Source organism: Pyrus communis, chromosome 1 (assembly GCF_963583255.1).
Source record: "Pyrus communis chromosome 1, drPyrComm1.1, whole genome shotgun sequence".
Lineage (NCBI taxonomy): Eukaryota > Viridiplantae > Streptophyta > Magnoliopsida > Rosales > Rosaceae > Pyrus > Pyrus communis.
This window is the reverse complement of record NC_084803.1, coordinates 17333003-17350948: the sequence shown is the minus strand read 5'-3', so window position 1 is coordinate 17350948 and position 17946 is coordinate 17333003. Positions and strand designations below refer to the sequence as shown.

Here is a 17946-nt window from a genome sequence, read left to right as displayed (position 1 = left end):
TAGACACTCATACCAGTTGGCAGCTTTGTCTTCGCGCTTTGCTACTCGATCTTTCTTCAGTCCTCGAGTTGAAGTGGCACGGTACTAACGCAACCGTCAATCACCTTTCCCTCGAACTTTGCACGATGCTAACTCGATCATGCAGAATGTTTATATGATGAAGTGTTTGTTTGGAAAACAATCAATTACGAAAATCACAAGGCTCATTTCCATAATTGATATTCAATTTAAAACCTCAAAGAAAAACAGCATGAAAAATAATATCTTCTCTTAAAAACCCATGCTGTTGGAACCATAAGCAAACAACAGTATTTCAATAATTTTTTCACGCACACGAAAAATCCAATTGATGCTTCTTCAAAAATCCTTTTTAATAAAATAAGTTTCTCTGCATAAATGGTTCCCTTTAAAAACACATGCTCATCAAAAACCACAATGTGGCAGCCACTGACAAATAATGTTATATCCTTTTAAAATCACAAAGTTGCTGCACATCTATCTTTCAAGAAAAACATGCATATATGCGGCATCTTTTTGAAACAATTTCAAAGCTTCCTTATCAATCCTCAATGCACGGGAACCAATTTAAACTGATAAGATTTCATAACTAAAACTAGTTTTAGCTAACCATGCAATCCATATTGATCAATAACTCTACCAACACCCAAACACGTTTTGATAACACGGTTTGAAAAGTCTCAATACCATCAGATTAGTCCTAATGCAATTAGACTATTGTGCATGCTTTAAAATCTCGAATATAAAGGAATAAGATATTTTAAAGAGATAAACCACACAATGGTTAAGAGTCCTATATCAAAAACAATAACATGAGATATAGATGAAAGTAGTTGGATGTATGCATGCAAACGTACCTGAATATTTATCGCGTGTAGGTAACATCTTTGCATCGAAAGTGTGAGAACCCTTCCTAGACTTAAACTATTACAATTGAAAATGTATAACAAGTCTAAGCTATTACAGACTCAGGCATTATGTCAGGGATTGCCAATTTTACCCTAACACCGCATAAGATGATTAGAAACAGATAAGATTTTGAATTTATTGTAGGCTAATTCCTTCATATTCAGAGCGATTAGAAAGTACTAACCTTTCAATAAAGATTCTGTCCCTCAAACTTATTCAGTCCAAATCATAAATTACCTTCTTCAAATAAAATATCAGGAGCTAAATCCACGACTCTTCAAACCAGGTGCTTGTAAAACCATTAAATAGTCCATAACGTGTAGAAAATTTTCTGGGTTCCGGGAACACTATGTGAGCTGGTGTGCAAATCCCATGACCCGCTTCATCAGTTTGACAACAAACAGGGGTGAAACTAACTCCAGTGGTCCCCAATGCCAAAGCCTTTGCATCCTCCACCAGCTGCCCAATCTTAGACGTGTTTGGTGACGAATCCCGCAGTGCCATTATGAGTGAATCAGTCTCTACACATGGATTGTTAAAACCCCTTCTTGTCACTATTAACAAACCTCGTCGCATCGGGACTGCTTCTGCTTGAAGAGGGAAAGGCAGTATGATTATTCTTCATTGCTGAACCCGCTACAAAGAGAGTATTTAAATCACATATTACTTGGTAAGCGTATTAACTATATCAGACACTCATACCAAAACATGTGGATTAATATTATTACATGACACTATGACCCTCATATGCAAAAATTTCTTTAATAATATTAAAGAAAAGAGTAATGTTATTCGTATTATGTTTTTGCACCACATTTTTATACCACGTTAAGTGACATTTGATGTGGATAACCACATCATTTGAATTAATCAGATTTTTAAATTTAGTTCATTATTTAATAAATTAATAATTAAGAAAAACTAGTTAATTAAATGATGATTGTGGTATACGAGGAGTCTTTCTCCTTCATTTCCTTGGATTTTGCAAATTTTTCAAATAATTTGGCTATCCACCTAAGATGCCACCTAAGATGATATAGAAATGTGGTATAAAAACATAGTATGAATAATATTACTCTAAAGAAAAATAAGCTTAATTGTAGTTGATGTGACCTGTTCTAAATCACTAGGTGTTGTAGCAATATTAAAAAATAGGAAAAATTACACAAAATTGCATCAACTATATATTAAACCACAATCTCATACCTCATGCTTAAAACATTGCAATTTCATACCTTAACTTATGAATTCACTGCAATATCTAACCTCCGTTAAATTTTCTGTTAATTTGATTATTAAATAATGATGTGTCAATAGCACAGCCCACTTCTTGGTTTGTTGGAATAAAAAATTAATTAATTAATAATAAATTAAACTTTATTTAACAATTAAAATTAGTTAAAAATAATTAAAATTTATTTAACAATTATTTATTTGAACGGGAGAGAGACCCAGACGCCGATGAGGAAATTGGTCTCGGCGCAGAGGAAGGCGGCCAGGGGAAGGAGGTGAAGGTGGAGAGAAGGGAGGAGTTGAAGAAGGCGATCTGGGAGAAGACTAGGGTGAGCCAGAGGTCGAGGAGGAAGGCGGCGTAAGGAACCCATATTCTGGAAAGCCTGTTTCAAGACGACTTCCGAGGAGACCAAGCCTGATTCGAGGCGGCACAGGGTCTTCCTCCGCTCAGAACCACTGTAGAGTAGTCTTCGCTGCGGTGGTGCAACCACTGCAAGGTCCAGAACCAGCTCGTTGTGGATCGACGGTCGCCTTCTATAGATCGATGCCGCATCGATGTCAATATTCCCTCTTCTGTTTCTTTTCATTCCACAGAGTAGAGAGCACAAACTCAAATTTTCTTTTCAATTTCCCAATTTTGTTTGGTGTGGTTTTTCTTAACTTGTTAAATTTATGGTTGAGAAAAGAAGAATGCTTAGAGACATGGTGAAGATCAAGAATTTGAAGAAATGGCAGTGGGGGCGAGAGCAAGTCGGCGTTCGAATTCGAAGAGAGAAAGGGGAAAAGGTAAGGGAGAGAAGGGAGAGGGAGATTTTTTTTTCATTAATTTTAATTTTTGTTCAAACAAAAATAAAATCATTAATTTTTTAATTTTTTAATTCAGGTAGGCAAAAGAGTGGGTCCACATTAGCAGATAAGAGACAAATTGACAGATTTTTTAATGGAGGTATACCATTGTAGCAAATTCTTAAGTTGATATATGACATTGCAATGTTCAAAAGTTGAGGTCTGAATTTGTTATGCAACCTAAAGTTGATGTAGAAAAATGTAATTTACCCTAAAAAATACAAAAATAAAACAAAAATTCCAATAATAATAATAATCCTAAAGAAATTCACATAATCAATTATGTATGAAATTAACATAAACAACTACGGGGAGAAAGTTAGAAAAACTGATAAACTTGGAGATTGAGGCTTGTATAAATGCAATGTCCTAAAGACAAAATTTCGCCTCTACTTTTGTGCTTGTAGTTCAGTAGGCTTCTGTCTCCTAGGATTCAACAATTTATAATCCGACGTCGAAGCACTTCAATCTTTAGACTTTAGTGAACTTTATATATTCTGTACTCTCAAGACACGAATCAGAATTTGACAAATGAAGAATGAGAGAAACAAAGTACTGGGGAAACTCTATTTCTCAAGAGTAAAAATTAACTCTAATTTTCTATATGCACGTCTTAGTGTCTTTGGGTTTATGTAGAACCCATTGCACTGTTTGATGAGAAGATGTAACTTATCAGAAAATATGCAATATTTCAAACCAAAAACTGTTGGTTCTTCACTACTTGGCATTATGTTTGCATGTGGAACAATGCAACCATTCATACATATTTTCATTCACATAATAAAATTAAATATTATAATATAATTATAATATGTAATTCCAACAATCCCCCACATGAATGAAAATTGGAAAGAATTTGAGAGTACAGGCGGACAAGAGATGCATCGAGAGAGGTGTCTTTTGAACTTGAACCTACCCTAGTGAATACTTATCGGATTTACTTGGTGACGCAGTGGATGTAGAAGATCTTGAACTGTTCACCGCAATAGTAAACCGAGACAATAAGCAACACGCATCACTAATCCTAATATATTACGATTCATACGGTTGTGTTCATTTTGGTCCTGAACAATTCTTGAATTCATAAGAGTTTTGGAGAATTTGCCCATCTCATTCTCATAGAGGCGACTCACTTCTACTTTCACATAGGTGACCATTGATTAAGAATAGTCTATTCTATTCCTTTTATTTATAAGATATCTTTGTCATTAAGTATAAATATACACCCTAAAACTTCTGCAGACAACAGACTTCTTCCATCATAGGAATGAGGTATATAGTGTGTTAAAGGTTTCCATCCGGCTAATTCATTAGTTATGTTGGCTTTAGCCTCATTCCCTTCGATGATCAACTTACTTTCTAGTCAAACATTTAATAATTGGATACAATACTATGTTGACTATCTTTAATGGTGTGCACAATCCACCTTATGAAATTATATTTCATATGAGAGTAGTTGTTTCCAATGTCAAGTCCTCGCAAGTATATATGTGTTGGGACTTTTGTAAGTAATTTGCTAACATTTGGACGTATTCCCCCACATTTAAGGTATTCGTAGGAAGGTCCTTAACCTCTCCATACCTTATAATATTCATTATAAGATGCAAATTACTCTTTTGCACTTAGACATTGTGCTTTGCTCAATTCGACAAACCATCACAATACTTACATAGGATTATCCTCTAAAATCTTTTGAAGCGATTATGCTTCCTCTCCAAATTGTGCAATGCACTTTTGTTTGAGATTTGGCTTGCATGTATATTTTTTACTTCACATTATCAAAAATCAATTATCAGACATCATTGAACCATTTAGTACAGTGGACGATATACTTTGCATATCGTAATTATAGTCCATGATAATGTACCTTTAGTACCTTAAAACCATGACTAACACATCAAAATAGCCAAACTTGATTTTGCCTACTACATAAGCCATATTTGATCTAGTGCACTTTTGTAAGAAACCTCCACACCTTCAATGTCTTATTTAAGGAGTAATTGCCAATCTTTCTAAGCTCTACCTATGTTCCATGCATCTTTGTAACTCATGGCACCACATTCTAAGGTTTTCGTGCCTCACTAGCCATTGTAGGAAAAGTACGTCTTGGCTTTCAACCTTTGGCTCATGATGGTCATGGGTCTAGAACCCCCGCAAAGGAACATTATCTTCTTTTGATTATAGGCCTTAGCACAGTTGTGTTCCAAAAGAACAGTCATCAATTATTTTTTGCACATGCTGCATAGGCTATGCACCGTCTCAAAATGATGTGTGCTTGGCAACAAAAAAGTATCGCTGCTTGACTAAGATGCAATCCAAATACACCTGCAAACTGTCAAGCCTGTTCGTACTGACCGAGTTCAAAATTGCGCTTGCCCAAATCTTACATGAGTTCATTGATCACAATTTCGTAAGTAAATATATTTGCATTTGCAATTTGTAAGGACACAAAGGAATGGTTGGAAACTCATCAATTCAATTGGCCCAATTTATATTGAATCGTGTCTGCAATCCAGATTTCAATATGGGATAACCATATTCATCGCACCATTCCAACTCCATCCCTTTAGCATTTCAGACTAATTGAATTATGCTACTTAACCGGTACCATTAAGTTATAGTCTGAAAAAGTGACCAAATTCATAACCACACCAAATATGAATTTTAGGTGGATCTCCATGATATGCTTTACATAAGTAAAATCTTACTTGTAAGGATATGCATGTGCATATGCGGTGTCAATGAACAGTCATACATTTTCATCCATCTATTTACCAAACATAACTGTTTGGTATGGAATTCTGTTCTTCAGAACCTTTTGTTGTCCAAAACACCCAAACAATTCCCATATAAACTGCTAATGCTTGTTCGTAAGTGTTGCATTTGCCCAAAAGGTTTTAATTTTGAATTTTTGTCTTTTCAAAGAAATAGGCGGTTGCATGGACACCGCTCCCCATTGATAATTCCAAACCATCATCTAACCCCAGTCATCATGACTAAAATCATAGAGATTGAAGTCTTAATTGCATCAGTTTATGCAAACCTTGTTAGCATCAAGGGGCTAGGCTACACATCAAATACAACACTATATGTTGCCCAACACGTTTAAAGTCACAGATTGAATCAACAAGCAAACATTGCTCATGCGTATATATAGATGAATATATTTGAATTGTAGCATGCATTTAACAATACAATTTGAACACCAACATCAAAGATACTACTATGTTATATATCAATAAGCAAATAAAAATCAGTCCGACCAAGACATTCCTTTTTTCTGTAGAAAACCATAGTTGCTTTGAATTAGGGTTTAGGGTTACTTTCAATGTTCTTAACATCTTCTTGACATTCATATTTACTAATTATTGCATAAGTAAATTTTGTCTTTAGATTGTTGGAGCAATATTAGAAAATACGAAAGTAACACAAGAATTCCAATAATAATAATCGTAAAGAAATTCACAACATCAATTATGTATGAAATTAATATAAACAACCAGGGAGAAAGTTAGAAAAACTAACAAACTTGAAGATTGAGGCTTGCATAAATGCAATGTTGTGCTTGTAGTTCGGTAGGCGTCAGTCTCCTAAGATTCAACAATCTATAATCCGATGTCGAAGCACTTCAATCTTCGGACTCTGGCGAACTTTATATATTCCGTACTCTCAAGACACGACTCGAAATTTGACAAACGAAGAATGAGAGAAACAAAGTGGGGAAACCCTACCTCTCAAGAGTAAAAATTAACTTTAATTTTCTATATGCACGTCTTACTGTCTTTGGGTTTATGTAGAACCTATTGCACTATTTGATGAGAAGCCTAGCAGAAAATATGCAATATTTCAAACCAAAAACCGTTGGTTCTTCACTACTTGGCATTATGTTTGGACGTGGAACAATGAAACTATTCATACATATTTTCATTCACACATAATAAAATTAAATATTATAATATATAATTATAATATGTAATTTCCAACACTAGGTTGTTATAATAGCTTAAATGTAATGAAATGCGGGTAGATAAATCAAACTTAAAGGTAGACACTCATGATCTCCTTCCTATTCAATCAATTTTGGAACTAAGTTAATTTAAGATTTACTGTTAAATTTTTAGCATTTCTTCCAAATTTTGTCCAAAGTGTCATGTGGCCACCATTGGAGTAAAAAAAAAGGTTCAAGTCCCAATTTGATACTAAGCTAAAAGTTTATAAACGAAACGGAAAATTAATAATGAATAAATATAAGGAAAACTAACTAAAAGGGCTTCAAAATTTTGAATTTTAACCAAAAACCATATACAAACTTTATTTAATGATAAAGACAAAAAATAAAAAAATAAAAAATAAAAAATAATCCAACCCAACTGCGCGTAAGCACACGCCAACCAATTCAAATATCAAATCAAGCCTTTGCTGTAACTGTGAGCAGATAGAACTGATAAGAAGACTAATGTGCAGTGCAAAATAAGTAGTCAAAGTAGTACAATGAATGATGAGATGGAATGGATGGATGAAATAAATTATTTTTAAAACATTTCATTAGGAAGGAAAACATGAAAGTGAAGCTTCAATGACTCATTTTTCTTTTAGAGAGGGAGAGAGAGAAATCTGTTTATGTACAAAAAGAAAGAAAAGAAAAGTAGTAATTTTCAACAGAAAATCAACGGTGCAAAAGCAGAACCCAAATTACTTTTTAAATATTTAATCAGGAAGGAAGAGAGGGAGTGTGTAAGGAAGAGAGATTGTGAGGGTAGAGCCAACCAAATCCTTTCAAACTGACATCAACAAACTCTAAAAAAATTTTAAAAGAGAGAAAATTTGAGATAAAAAAAAATATGTTGTTGATATCAATACATGACAGTAATTTGTAAGGAAATAGTTTAAAAAATAGTGATAGTGCTAGTGTTCGATTTTAAGAAATATTCAGTGTTTAGTTTATGAAATAGTTAGCTTTTTGTTTAAGAAATAGTCAGTGCTTAGTTTACAAAATAGTGACAGTACTAGTTTACGAAACAGTGATAATACTAGTGTTTGGTTTGAAAAATAGTCAGTGCTTAGTTTACGAAATAGTGATAGTACTATTACTTGGTTTAATATATATAGTCTATTGTGTTCGATTTAAGAAATAGTCAGTGTTTAGTTTACGAAATAGTAATAATATTAGCGTTCAGTTTAAGAAATAGTCAGTATTCAGTTTACGAAATAGTCAGTGTTTAGTTCAAGAAGTAATGATAGTATTAGTGTTCCGTTTAAGATATAATTAGTGTTTAGTTTAAGAAATAAAGAAGTAGTCGATGTTTAGTTTACAAAATAGTGTTTGGTTTAAGAAGTAGTCAATATTCAGTTTAAGAAATAACGTTCAATTTAAGAAGTAGTCAATGTTCTGTTTAAGAAATTTTTCTTTAAGAAATAGTCACACTATTAATGTTCATAAAACTAAATAATGAAATTTTTCTTTATTTTTGATTTTGTAATATTATTACTTAGTTTGTTCTAAAACAATTGAAAGAATAATCAAATAATCAAATAATAAAATAATAAAATAAAAATAAAATGTTTATGGAGTGAGGTGAAAGGAGAGAAAAGAGTGGGAAGAGGTGAAAAAAAAAAGTTGATGTGGATGGGTAAGGTGAAAGGAGAGAAAAAAATGGATGAACATACGTAAGAGGGAGAGAGAGATAGAGGTTGCACGATTAAGTGAGGAAGAGTGTGTGTGTGTGTGATGTGACGCGCGGTCCCCCGCATCAGTATATGTTTTTTTTTTCTTGTGTTTTTCTGTTTTGTTGTCATGTAAAACTTTTGTTATTTTCACTAAAATTTGAGTCATTTTTATTAAAGTTTAAGCCTTTTTTATTAAATAAAGTTAGTAGATGGTTTTTGGTTAATTAAAAGTTTTGAGAAGCCCTTTTCATTAAAGTTCCCATAAATATATCTTGTAAACTTCATATTAAAGTGTGATTGTGTAAATCCTTGATTAGATTTGATTCTAGTTATTATTTCCTATTATGACTTCTATTCCTTGGGGGATGAATGATTTCTTCTCTCCCTTATTACTATAAATAAAAGCACTATGTAGGAGGGATAACACACACATTCCCCTACATTCCTACAAACACATCTCTCTACAATCTTTCTTTGCCACTGACCCTCTCTCTCTGTCAGATAAAATATACCACACCACGTTATCAGCACGATCCTACCGCTGCGCTTAGGAATCTAGCGAGGAAGCTTTCTGCATCAAACCAGTTCACCAATATCATCACGCAATCAGGTTCTTTCAAAACAACGTTTTTTATCTCAATATTTTTGCAGCCCTGATAGCATGAACATTCACCATAATATATGACCCAACTTTACATTTTTCGAATTTTAGATTCTACATAAATTGTGTATGCATTATATTCATAATTGTTGAATTACGTGAATTTGATATTGCCATGAATTGCATCAAATAACTACTCATGCATTCAATTATATAATATGCATTGAATTGAATTGAAAAAAAATTGTTGGGATTCGTTGAACACCCATCCATTTTGATGGGCCTCTAAGCCAAGAACCCAAACTGGAACTATAGCTCTAGGCCCAGAATGTTACAGCCTGTCTCGAAATATTTGTATCGATGGCGTGAAATTACTAAAGTACCCTTGAATGTTTGTGGTGTCGTGTGGTTTTACTTTGGATGTGGACCATTTAAGCTAAGTCCTATCATTTGGGAACCAATTAAGAACTTGGACTTAGGTTTTATTTTTATTTGTTTTTGGTTGGTGACTTAGCTGGACATCACACACACACAAACCCTTTTTCCGTTGACCCTCTCTCCTGGATTTTCTCTCATTTTCGTAAATTGTACGGACAAACCTCAAACCAACCCTTCCAGTCGCAGATCGAGATCGTGGTTGGTGTTTTTGGACTCCTTGCAAGCTCAGGAGTTGATCCATACCTTTGGTTGGATGTGAAACCTTTGAAAACCCTAGTTTCTCGCGAGCTTCGATTTGGGTACTATTCATACAATCGTGATCGTGAAGTTTTTTTGAAGTTTTTAAGCTTCTAGGGAGCTTTAGAACGCCTTCACAAAGCTCAAAGAAGAAAAACGAAGTGTTTTAGACGTCAGGAAGTTGAGTTTGGCGAGTTTCAAGTTTGGCCAGATTTTCGTGGGCTTTTCTGGCAAGATTCCGTTGGATTGAAGTCCTAAAAGTGGTAAGGTTTTGTTCTACTCATTGTAAGCTTCATTTTGGTACAAATTTCATGGAATTTGGTTGAGAAATAGAAAAGATATGAAGTTTTAAAGTTTTTCCAGAAACTGGCGAAAATTTAAGTTGTAGACGGCGGCGGACGGTGGCGACCGACGAGGCTCGCCGGAGAAGGAGACGAATATTCCGTCAGCGTTGCTGGAATATTCTAACGACGTCAAGTAACGTCGTTAACTTCTATTAAGGTTTTAACAGAATATTCCTAACGGTAGTTAACTGTTCCGTTAGGGTTGGCCACGTGTGGAAGCGCGTCTGGCTGTGCCTTGGCCGACGCGTGGGTGGTTGGAAAATTTTTCTAAAAATATGGGGATGTTCGTGAGGTTGAGTAGATCACGTTGGTATATTCAATCACCCCATTTAAGCATTGTATGAGAAGTTATTACCTAGTTTCGTTTATATGCTTTAAATTAACTTTTATATAGTTGTTTTGCATATAGGTGAGACCTATCCTCAGGACGAGCGCAGTCAATCGAGGCTTGGGGGCTATGACCCTTCCACATACCAATGAGTGGGATTTTGGTTTTCCGTATATACCTATATACTTGGGATTTTCCCATAAAATCGATTTAAATGAAATTATGTTTGAAATGTCATGCCTATTGATTTATGCTTAGACTATGAATTTGTATAATATGTGCATATTGTGATTTGATGCGGTGGACGCTCATGTAAGTACCAGGTGAGTTTTAGATTGTTTATGTGAATTGATGATTATATGAGACGTGTTGAGAGCTCATAAACCTACACCTCGGTGTTAGTGCTCCCGCCCAGAGTTAGCGCATAGTCCTTCACGTGATGTTCACCTCCTGCACCATACGCTCACCTTGGATCCAAGTTAGGTGCACAGTCATGTCGTACAGACCACTATAGGTGGTTCCGACTCGTAGGTGACCTGCTATTATTCGCACAGTTTTCACATGATCGTATCACTTGAGCGTATTTATTTACACCCAGTCCTGTCATACAGACCACTTTAGGTGGTTCCGACTCGTGTGCAGGTATATTTGTTGAGATGTGGATTTGAGCCTTACAGGTCATGTTAGGTGACTCCGGCTAGATGGATGAGCTCTAGATTCAGCCGTACAGGTCACATTAGGTGACTCTGACTGACATATCATTTGCATTTATTTATATGACCTAGCTTACATGTTTTATGTTGAGATATTTGGCATGGCATTTTTATGATTAAAGCATGTTGAGCATGGTTTTGAAATACGAATATATTATATTTTCTGGGAAATTATACAGGTTTTACGGTGAGAGGTTAAAACTTTTGAGAAATGAAATGATTTTGAAAAGTTTTGTTTTTGCCCACTCACACTTTCTGTTTTGCGCCCCTACAAGTTCTAGTTAGGAGTGCTTTTTGGTGGCTTGCGAGGAATCCACGACAGCTCTGACAGATTATCACCATTGTATGGTCACCCTTGGGTGTTGTATAATTAGTTTTCGTCCTGCTGGACTGCACTTAGACTATTTATGCTCTGGTTGTGAATTCACACTTATTTCGTCTCGCACCTTAACTTATTTAGTGCTTTAGTTAGTTTGGTTTTTATTTATTCGCATTTCTTATATTATTATTGTTTTCGCACTATGCACATGGTTACGTCACCCTCACTTGACGGCCAACACACCATGAATTTGGTTGAGGTGTGTCAGTTTGGTATCAGAGTCTAGGTTTGGCAGTCCTACATATTTGGTGAATATTCTAATTATTTTGGTGTCTTCTGTCAAAACTATGTCGCCTCGTAGAGAGCCACGTCGTTCAGTTAAGCCTAGTTTCCTCGATATAGCTTAGTTGGGGGAAGCTATAGCTCATGCTATTCAATCTTCACTACTCTTCTGGAGACTATGTATAAGTTAAAGTTACATAAGTTTTAAGGGCCATGAAGGAGCAGAGCAGTGGCTCGAGCATCTTGAAAAGACTTTTCGAGTAATGCAAAGCCAAGGGAATCTTCCTTCTGAAAGGTGGGTCGAGACGACTACATGGTTTTTAGGTCAAGAACCAGCATCCTGGTGGGAACAGGAGCTTTATCATTTGACCCCAAAGGAAATTGCTGACTAAGAAGTGTTTAAAGGGTTGTTTCAAAAAAGGTTTATTCCCCCTGAGTATATTGATCGCAAGAAGCAAGAATTTACTCAATTGAAACAGGGGAAGATAACGACGAATGAGTATTACAGAAGATTCACTGACTTGTCTCGTTATCATCCGGATGTTGCTGCTAATCTAGTTGAGATGCTCCATCGTTTCAGATTGGGTACTAAGAAGAAGTGGTGTTCTATGGCGACCACTACTCCTTGTGATTCTTATGAGAAGTTCTATGAGATTTTGTTGAGGATTGAGGATTCAGAGAATATGCCTAGTGAGAGTGAGGAAAAAGAAATGGACGACAATCAGAAGAAAGATGATGAGGGTAAAGGTCAAGCATCTCAAGGACCTCACAAGACTCAGAGCTTTAAGCGAAGTGAAGCTAGTTCCAGTTCTTCCAGCGAGGGTTTTAGTGCCACTGGTTAGGGAAGAGGTGGTAGATTTTCTGGGGGTCTTAGATTCCAGAGACAAGGAGATGCTAGTAGAAGAAGGGCTCCATTGTGGCACAAATGTAACAATAGGCATTTTGGAAAGTGTAGGCGGGGTAACAGTGGATGTTTTACATGTGGGCAGATGTGACATAAAGCTATAAGTTGTCCTAAGAATCAGTAGAGGCCCCATCAGCCTTTTTTGCCACCACCAGTGTGGATCCAGCAAGTTCCAAGTTCTGGTAGTTATGGTTAGATGGGTCATAGTGGTGTTTACCATTATCAAGGTGACGCAGTTCCTTATGCTTCAGGGCAATATCAGTATTCTCAGGATCCTTATTATCAGAGTGGGTATCCTTAGTATTCTGGAGGTTATACGTTGTATCCTTCCATTCCAGCTAGTGGATCTCAGTGGTATCAGGAAGGATAGCCCCAACAATGAGAGATTACTTCCAGTAGTGCAGGATCTTCGAGGCAGTTTGGTCAACCAAGTCAAGGGTGTAATATGCAGGGTCGAGATGGTCAGACTAACAGAGGTCGTGGTGGACGATAGCAGACCCAGGGGCGTATCCACAACATCACGCTGCAGGATGCTTAGAATAATCCTGACTCAATCATGGGTACGTTAAATATCCTTGGTCATTTTGCTAGAGTATTGATTGATTGTGGTGCTATGCATTCTGTCATTTCTCATACATTTGCTCAAGTGACGCAACCTCATCCTACACCTCTAGGGTATGATTTAGAGTTTGCTATGCCTAGATGGGAGAGATGTTATGTTGATTGTGTATATCCAAGATGTCCAGTGATGGTGGATGATATAATTATGCCAGCTAACCTTATCCCGTTAGATATTGTTGATTTTGATGTGATTTTGGGCACAGATTGGTTGCATCATAATCGTGCCAATATAGATTGCTACGGGAAAACAGTTACTTTCCATTGTTCTGGATTACCTGAGGTTACTTTTGTGGGTGAGCAGAGTGGGGTGAGCATGACATTATTTCCACTATGAGAGCAAAAAGGTTATTATCGAAAGGTTGCCAGGGATATTTAGCTCATGTGGTGTTGAATGATGTTGCTCATAGTAGTGTGGAAGATGTAAAAGTAGTCAGGCATTTTCCTAATGTATTCCTTGATTATTTACCTGGATTGCCGCCAGACCGAGATGTGGAGTTCATTATTGATTTGCTTCCAGGTACAGATCCTATATCTTTGACTCCTTATCGAATGGCTCCTGCTGAATTGAGGGAATTGAAAATTTAGTTGCAAGAATTAGTTGATAAAGATTTTATTCGGCCTAGTACTTCACCCTGGGGAGCTCTAATGTTATTTGTGAGGAAGAAAGAAGAAAGATGGGACTTTGAGGCTATGCATTGATTATAGGCAATTGAATCGGGTAATAATTAAAAAACCATTATCCATTGCCGCGTATAGATGATTTGTATGATCAGCTTCAAGGTGCCTGTGTGTTTTCTAAGATTGATTTGAGGTCTGGTTATTACCAGTTGAAAATCAGCAGTGAGGATGTCCCTAAGACAACTTTCAGGACTCGTGATGGTCATTATGAGTTTTTGGTGATGTCATTCGGATTAACGAATGCACCCGCAACTTTTATGGATTTGATGAATCGAGTATTTTAGCCATATTTAGACAGGTTTGTCATTGTCTTTATTGACGATATTCTGGTATACTCTAAGTCTAAATCAGAGCATGTTCGACATTTCACTTTGGTGTTAAAGAAATTGAGGGAACACCAATTGTATGCTAAGTTTAGCAAATGCCAATTTTGGTTGGATCAAGTGGTATTTTTGGGACATGTTATATCCGCCTAAGGTATTCAAGTGGATCCTCAAAAGGTAGCAGCGGTGGAGAATTGGGAGCAACCTCGAACCGTCACTGAGGTACGGAGTTTTCTTGGCTTAGCAGGATATTACAGACGGTTTTTTAAAGATTTTTCGGTCGTTGCTTTGCCACTGACAAGGTTGACGAGAAAAGAGGTTAAATTTGAGTGGGATGATAATTGTAAGCAGAGTTTTCAGCAGTTAAAGTATTATCTCACTCATGCACCTGTTTTAGCACTCCCAGATGATAGTTGTAATTTTGAGGTCTACAGTGATGCTTCCTTGAATGGCCTGGGATGTGTTCTGATGCAACATGGTAGGGTGATTGCTTATGCTTCACCACAATTAAAGTCTCATGAGAGGAATTACCCTGCACATGATTTGGAGTTAGCAGCCATCATTTTTGCCCTGAAGATTTGGAGACATTATCTTTATGGAGAAAAATGTAAGATTTTTACGGATCATAAGAGTCTTCCATATCTCTTCACTCAGAGGGATCTTAATCTTCGATAGTGGAGATGGTTGGAACTGCTAAGTGATTATGATTGCACGATTGACTATCACCCCGGTCGTGCAAATGTGGTAGCCGATGCACTTAGCAGAAAATCTCAAGGCCATATTAACACTTTGTATGCTTGTCATGTTCCTCTTCTGGCAGACTTGAGATTAACTGGAGTGAAGTTAGGGGTAGAAGATCGGGATGAAGCCTTACTTGCTAATTTTCAAATTAGGCCAATTTTAATTAATCGTGTACTTGAAGCCCAGATGGAGAATGAAGAAAGCCAGGAGTTAATTGAAGCCAGAAGTCAGGGGAAAAAGAAAGATCTTAGAGTTTGGGAGACTGATGGCATGCTTATGCAGAAGGGTAGAATGTATGTGCTGAATAATTTGGAATTAAAGAAAGCAATTCTTAAAGAAGCGCATATTTCAGCTTATGCAATGCATCCTGGAGGTACTAAAATGTATCATACCATTCGACCATTTTATTATTGGCCGGGTATGAAAAGAGAAATTGCTAAGTATGTGAGTAGGTGTGCCATTTGTCAGCAAGTTAAAGCTGAAAGGAATAAGCGTTTTGACTTCATGCAGCCGCTTCCTATTCCATAGTGGAAATGGGGAAACATTACTATGGATTTTGTGTACAAGCTTCCTCGTACACATAATGGTTATGATGGCATTTGGGTGATAGTTAATCGGATTACTAAGTCATCACATTTTATTCCAATGAGGGAAAAGTATTCTTTAAGCCGATTAGCTGAATTATTCATATTAAAGATTGTGAAGTACCATGGAGTTCCTATTAGTATTGTCTCGGATCGTGATCCCAGGTTTACTTCTAAGTTCTGGGTAGCATTTCAGGAGGCTCTGGGATCGAGGTTACTTTACAGTACAACATATCATCCTTAAACAGATGGACAATCAGAGAAGACTATCCAGACGTTAGAGGATATGTTGAGATCTTCGGTATTGCAGTTTGGTGATGCTTGGCATAAGCGGTTGGATTTAATGGAATTTGCCTACAACAATAGTTTTCATTCAAGTATTGGTATGGCACCATTTGAGGCACTTTATGGTAAGTCTTGTCGTACACTTTTGTGTTGGTCTGAGGTTGGCAAGAGGGTTTTGGAAGGCCCTGAGATAGTGAAGGAGACAAATTAGAATATTCAGGTGATTAAGTCTAAACTGAAAGCGGCTTAAAATCGTCAGAAGAGCTTAACAGACAGGCATGCCACTAACCAGGTGTATAATGTAGGTGATTGGGTGTTTCTGAAGTTATCACCGTAGAGAAGTATGGTACGGTTCGAGAAGAAAGGTAAGCTAGGTCTTAGGTATATCAGACCATATCAGATCACCGAACGAGTTGGTGAAGTTGCGTACAGGCTTAAGTTGCCTTCAGAGTTGTCTAAAGTGCATGATGTGTTCCATGTTTCCATGCTTCGTCATTATGTTTCGGATCCGTCGCATGTTATTCCTCCTCAACCTTTGGAAATTAATCCAGATTTGACTTATAATGAGGAGCCAGTGACTATTCTGGATTGGAAAGAAAAGGTTCTAAGGAACAAGACTATGAGATTAGTGAAAGTTTTGTGGAGAAATCACTCAGTTGAGCAGTTGAGGAGGCTACTTGGGAGACAGAGGACAGGATAAGAGAAATGTATCCGCGCATGTTTTATGATTACTAGTGGTTTGTTTGTTGTTATGTAATTTCAAGGACGAAATTTTCTTAAGGAGGGTAGGTTGTGACAGCCCGTCCCGAAATATTTGTATCAATGGAGTGAAATTACTAAAGTACCCTTGAATGTTTATGGTGTCGTGTGGTTTTACTTTGGATGTGGACCATTTAAGCTAAGTCCTATCATTTGGGAACCAATTAAGAACTTAGACTTAGGTTTTATTTTTATTTATTTTTGGTTGGTGACTCGGCTAGACATCACACACACATAAACCTTTTTTCCATTGACCCTCTGTCTCTTTCCTCTTTCTCGGATTTTCTCCCATTTCCGTACAACTGTACGGACAAACCTTAAACCAACCCTTTTAGTCGCAGATCGAGATCGTTGTTGGTGTTTTTGGACTCCTTACAAGCTTAGAAGTCAATCCATACCTTTGGTTGGACGTGAAACCTTCAAAAACCGTAGTTTCTCACGAGCTCCGATTTGGGTACTGTTCATGCCATTGTGATCGTGAAGTTTTTTGAAGTTTTTAAGCTTCACGAAGCTCAGAGAAGAAAAACGAAGTGTTTTGGACGTCAGGAAATTGAGTTTGGCGAGTTTCAAGTTTGGCCGGATTTTCGTGTGCTTTTCCGGCAAGATTCCATTGGATTTAAGTCCTAAAAGTAGTAAGGTTTTGTTCTACTCATTGTAAGCTTGATTTTGGTACAAATTTCATGGAATTTGGTTGAGAAATGGAAAAGATATGAAGTTTTAAAGTTTTTCCAGAAACCGGCGAAAATTTAAGTTGCAAACGGTGGCGATCGGCGAAGCTCGTCAGAGAAGGAAACGAATATTCCGTTGGAGTTGACGGAATATTCTAACGGTGTCAGGTAATGCCGTTGACTTCTGTTAAGGTTTTAACGGAATATTCCTAATAGCAGTTAACTGTTCCGTTAGGGTTGGCCATGCGTGGGGGCGCGTCTGGCCGTGCCTTGGCCGGCATGTGGCGGCGTGTGGGTGGTCGGAAATTTTTTCCAAAAATATAGGGATGTTCGTGAGGTTGAGTAGATTACGTTGGTATATTCAATAACCTCATTTGAGCATTGTATAAGAAGTTATTACCTAGTTTCGTTTATGGCATGGCATATTTATGATTAAAGCATGTTGAGC

At 36.8% G+C, this 17946-nt stretch overlaps 1 protein-coding gene across 1 annotated transcript; it reads left to right on the top strand.

Moving 5' to 3' along the window:
* Window positions 1–16414: 16414 nt before the first annotated feature.
* On the top strand, window positions 16415–16771 carry LOC137714711 (uncharacterized). The gene has a single exon (XM_068453881.1). The coding sequence runs from the start codon at window positions 16415–16417 to the stop codon at window positions 16769–16771; it is 357 nt and encodes a 118-aa protein (XP_068309982.1).
* The last annotated feature ends 1175 nt before the right edge of the window (window positions 16772–17946 follow it).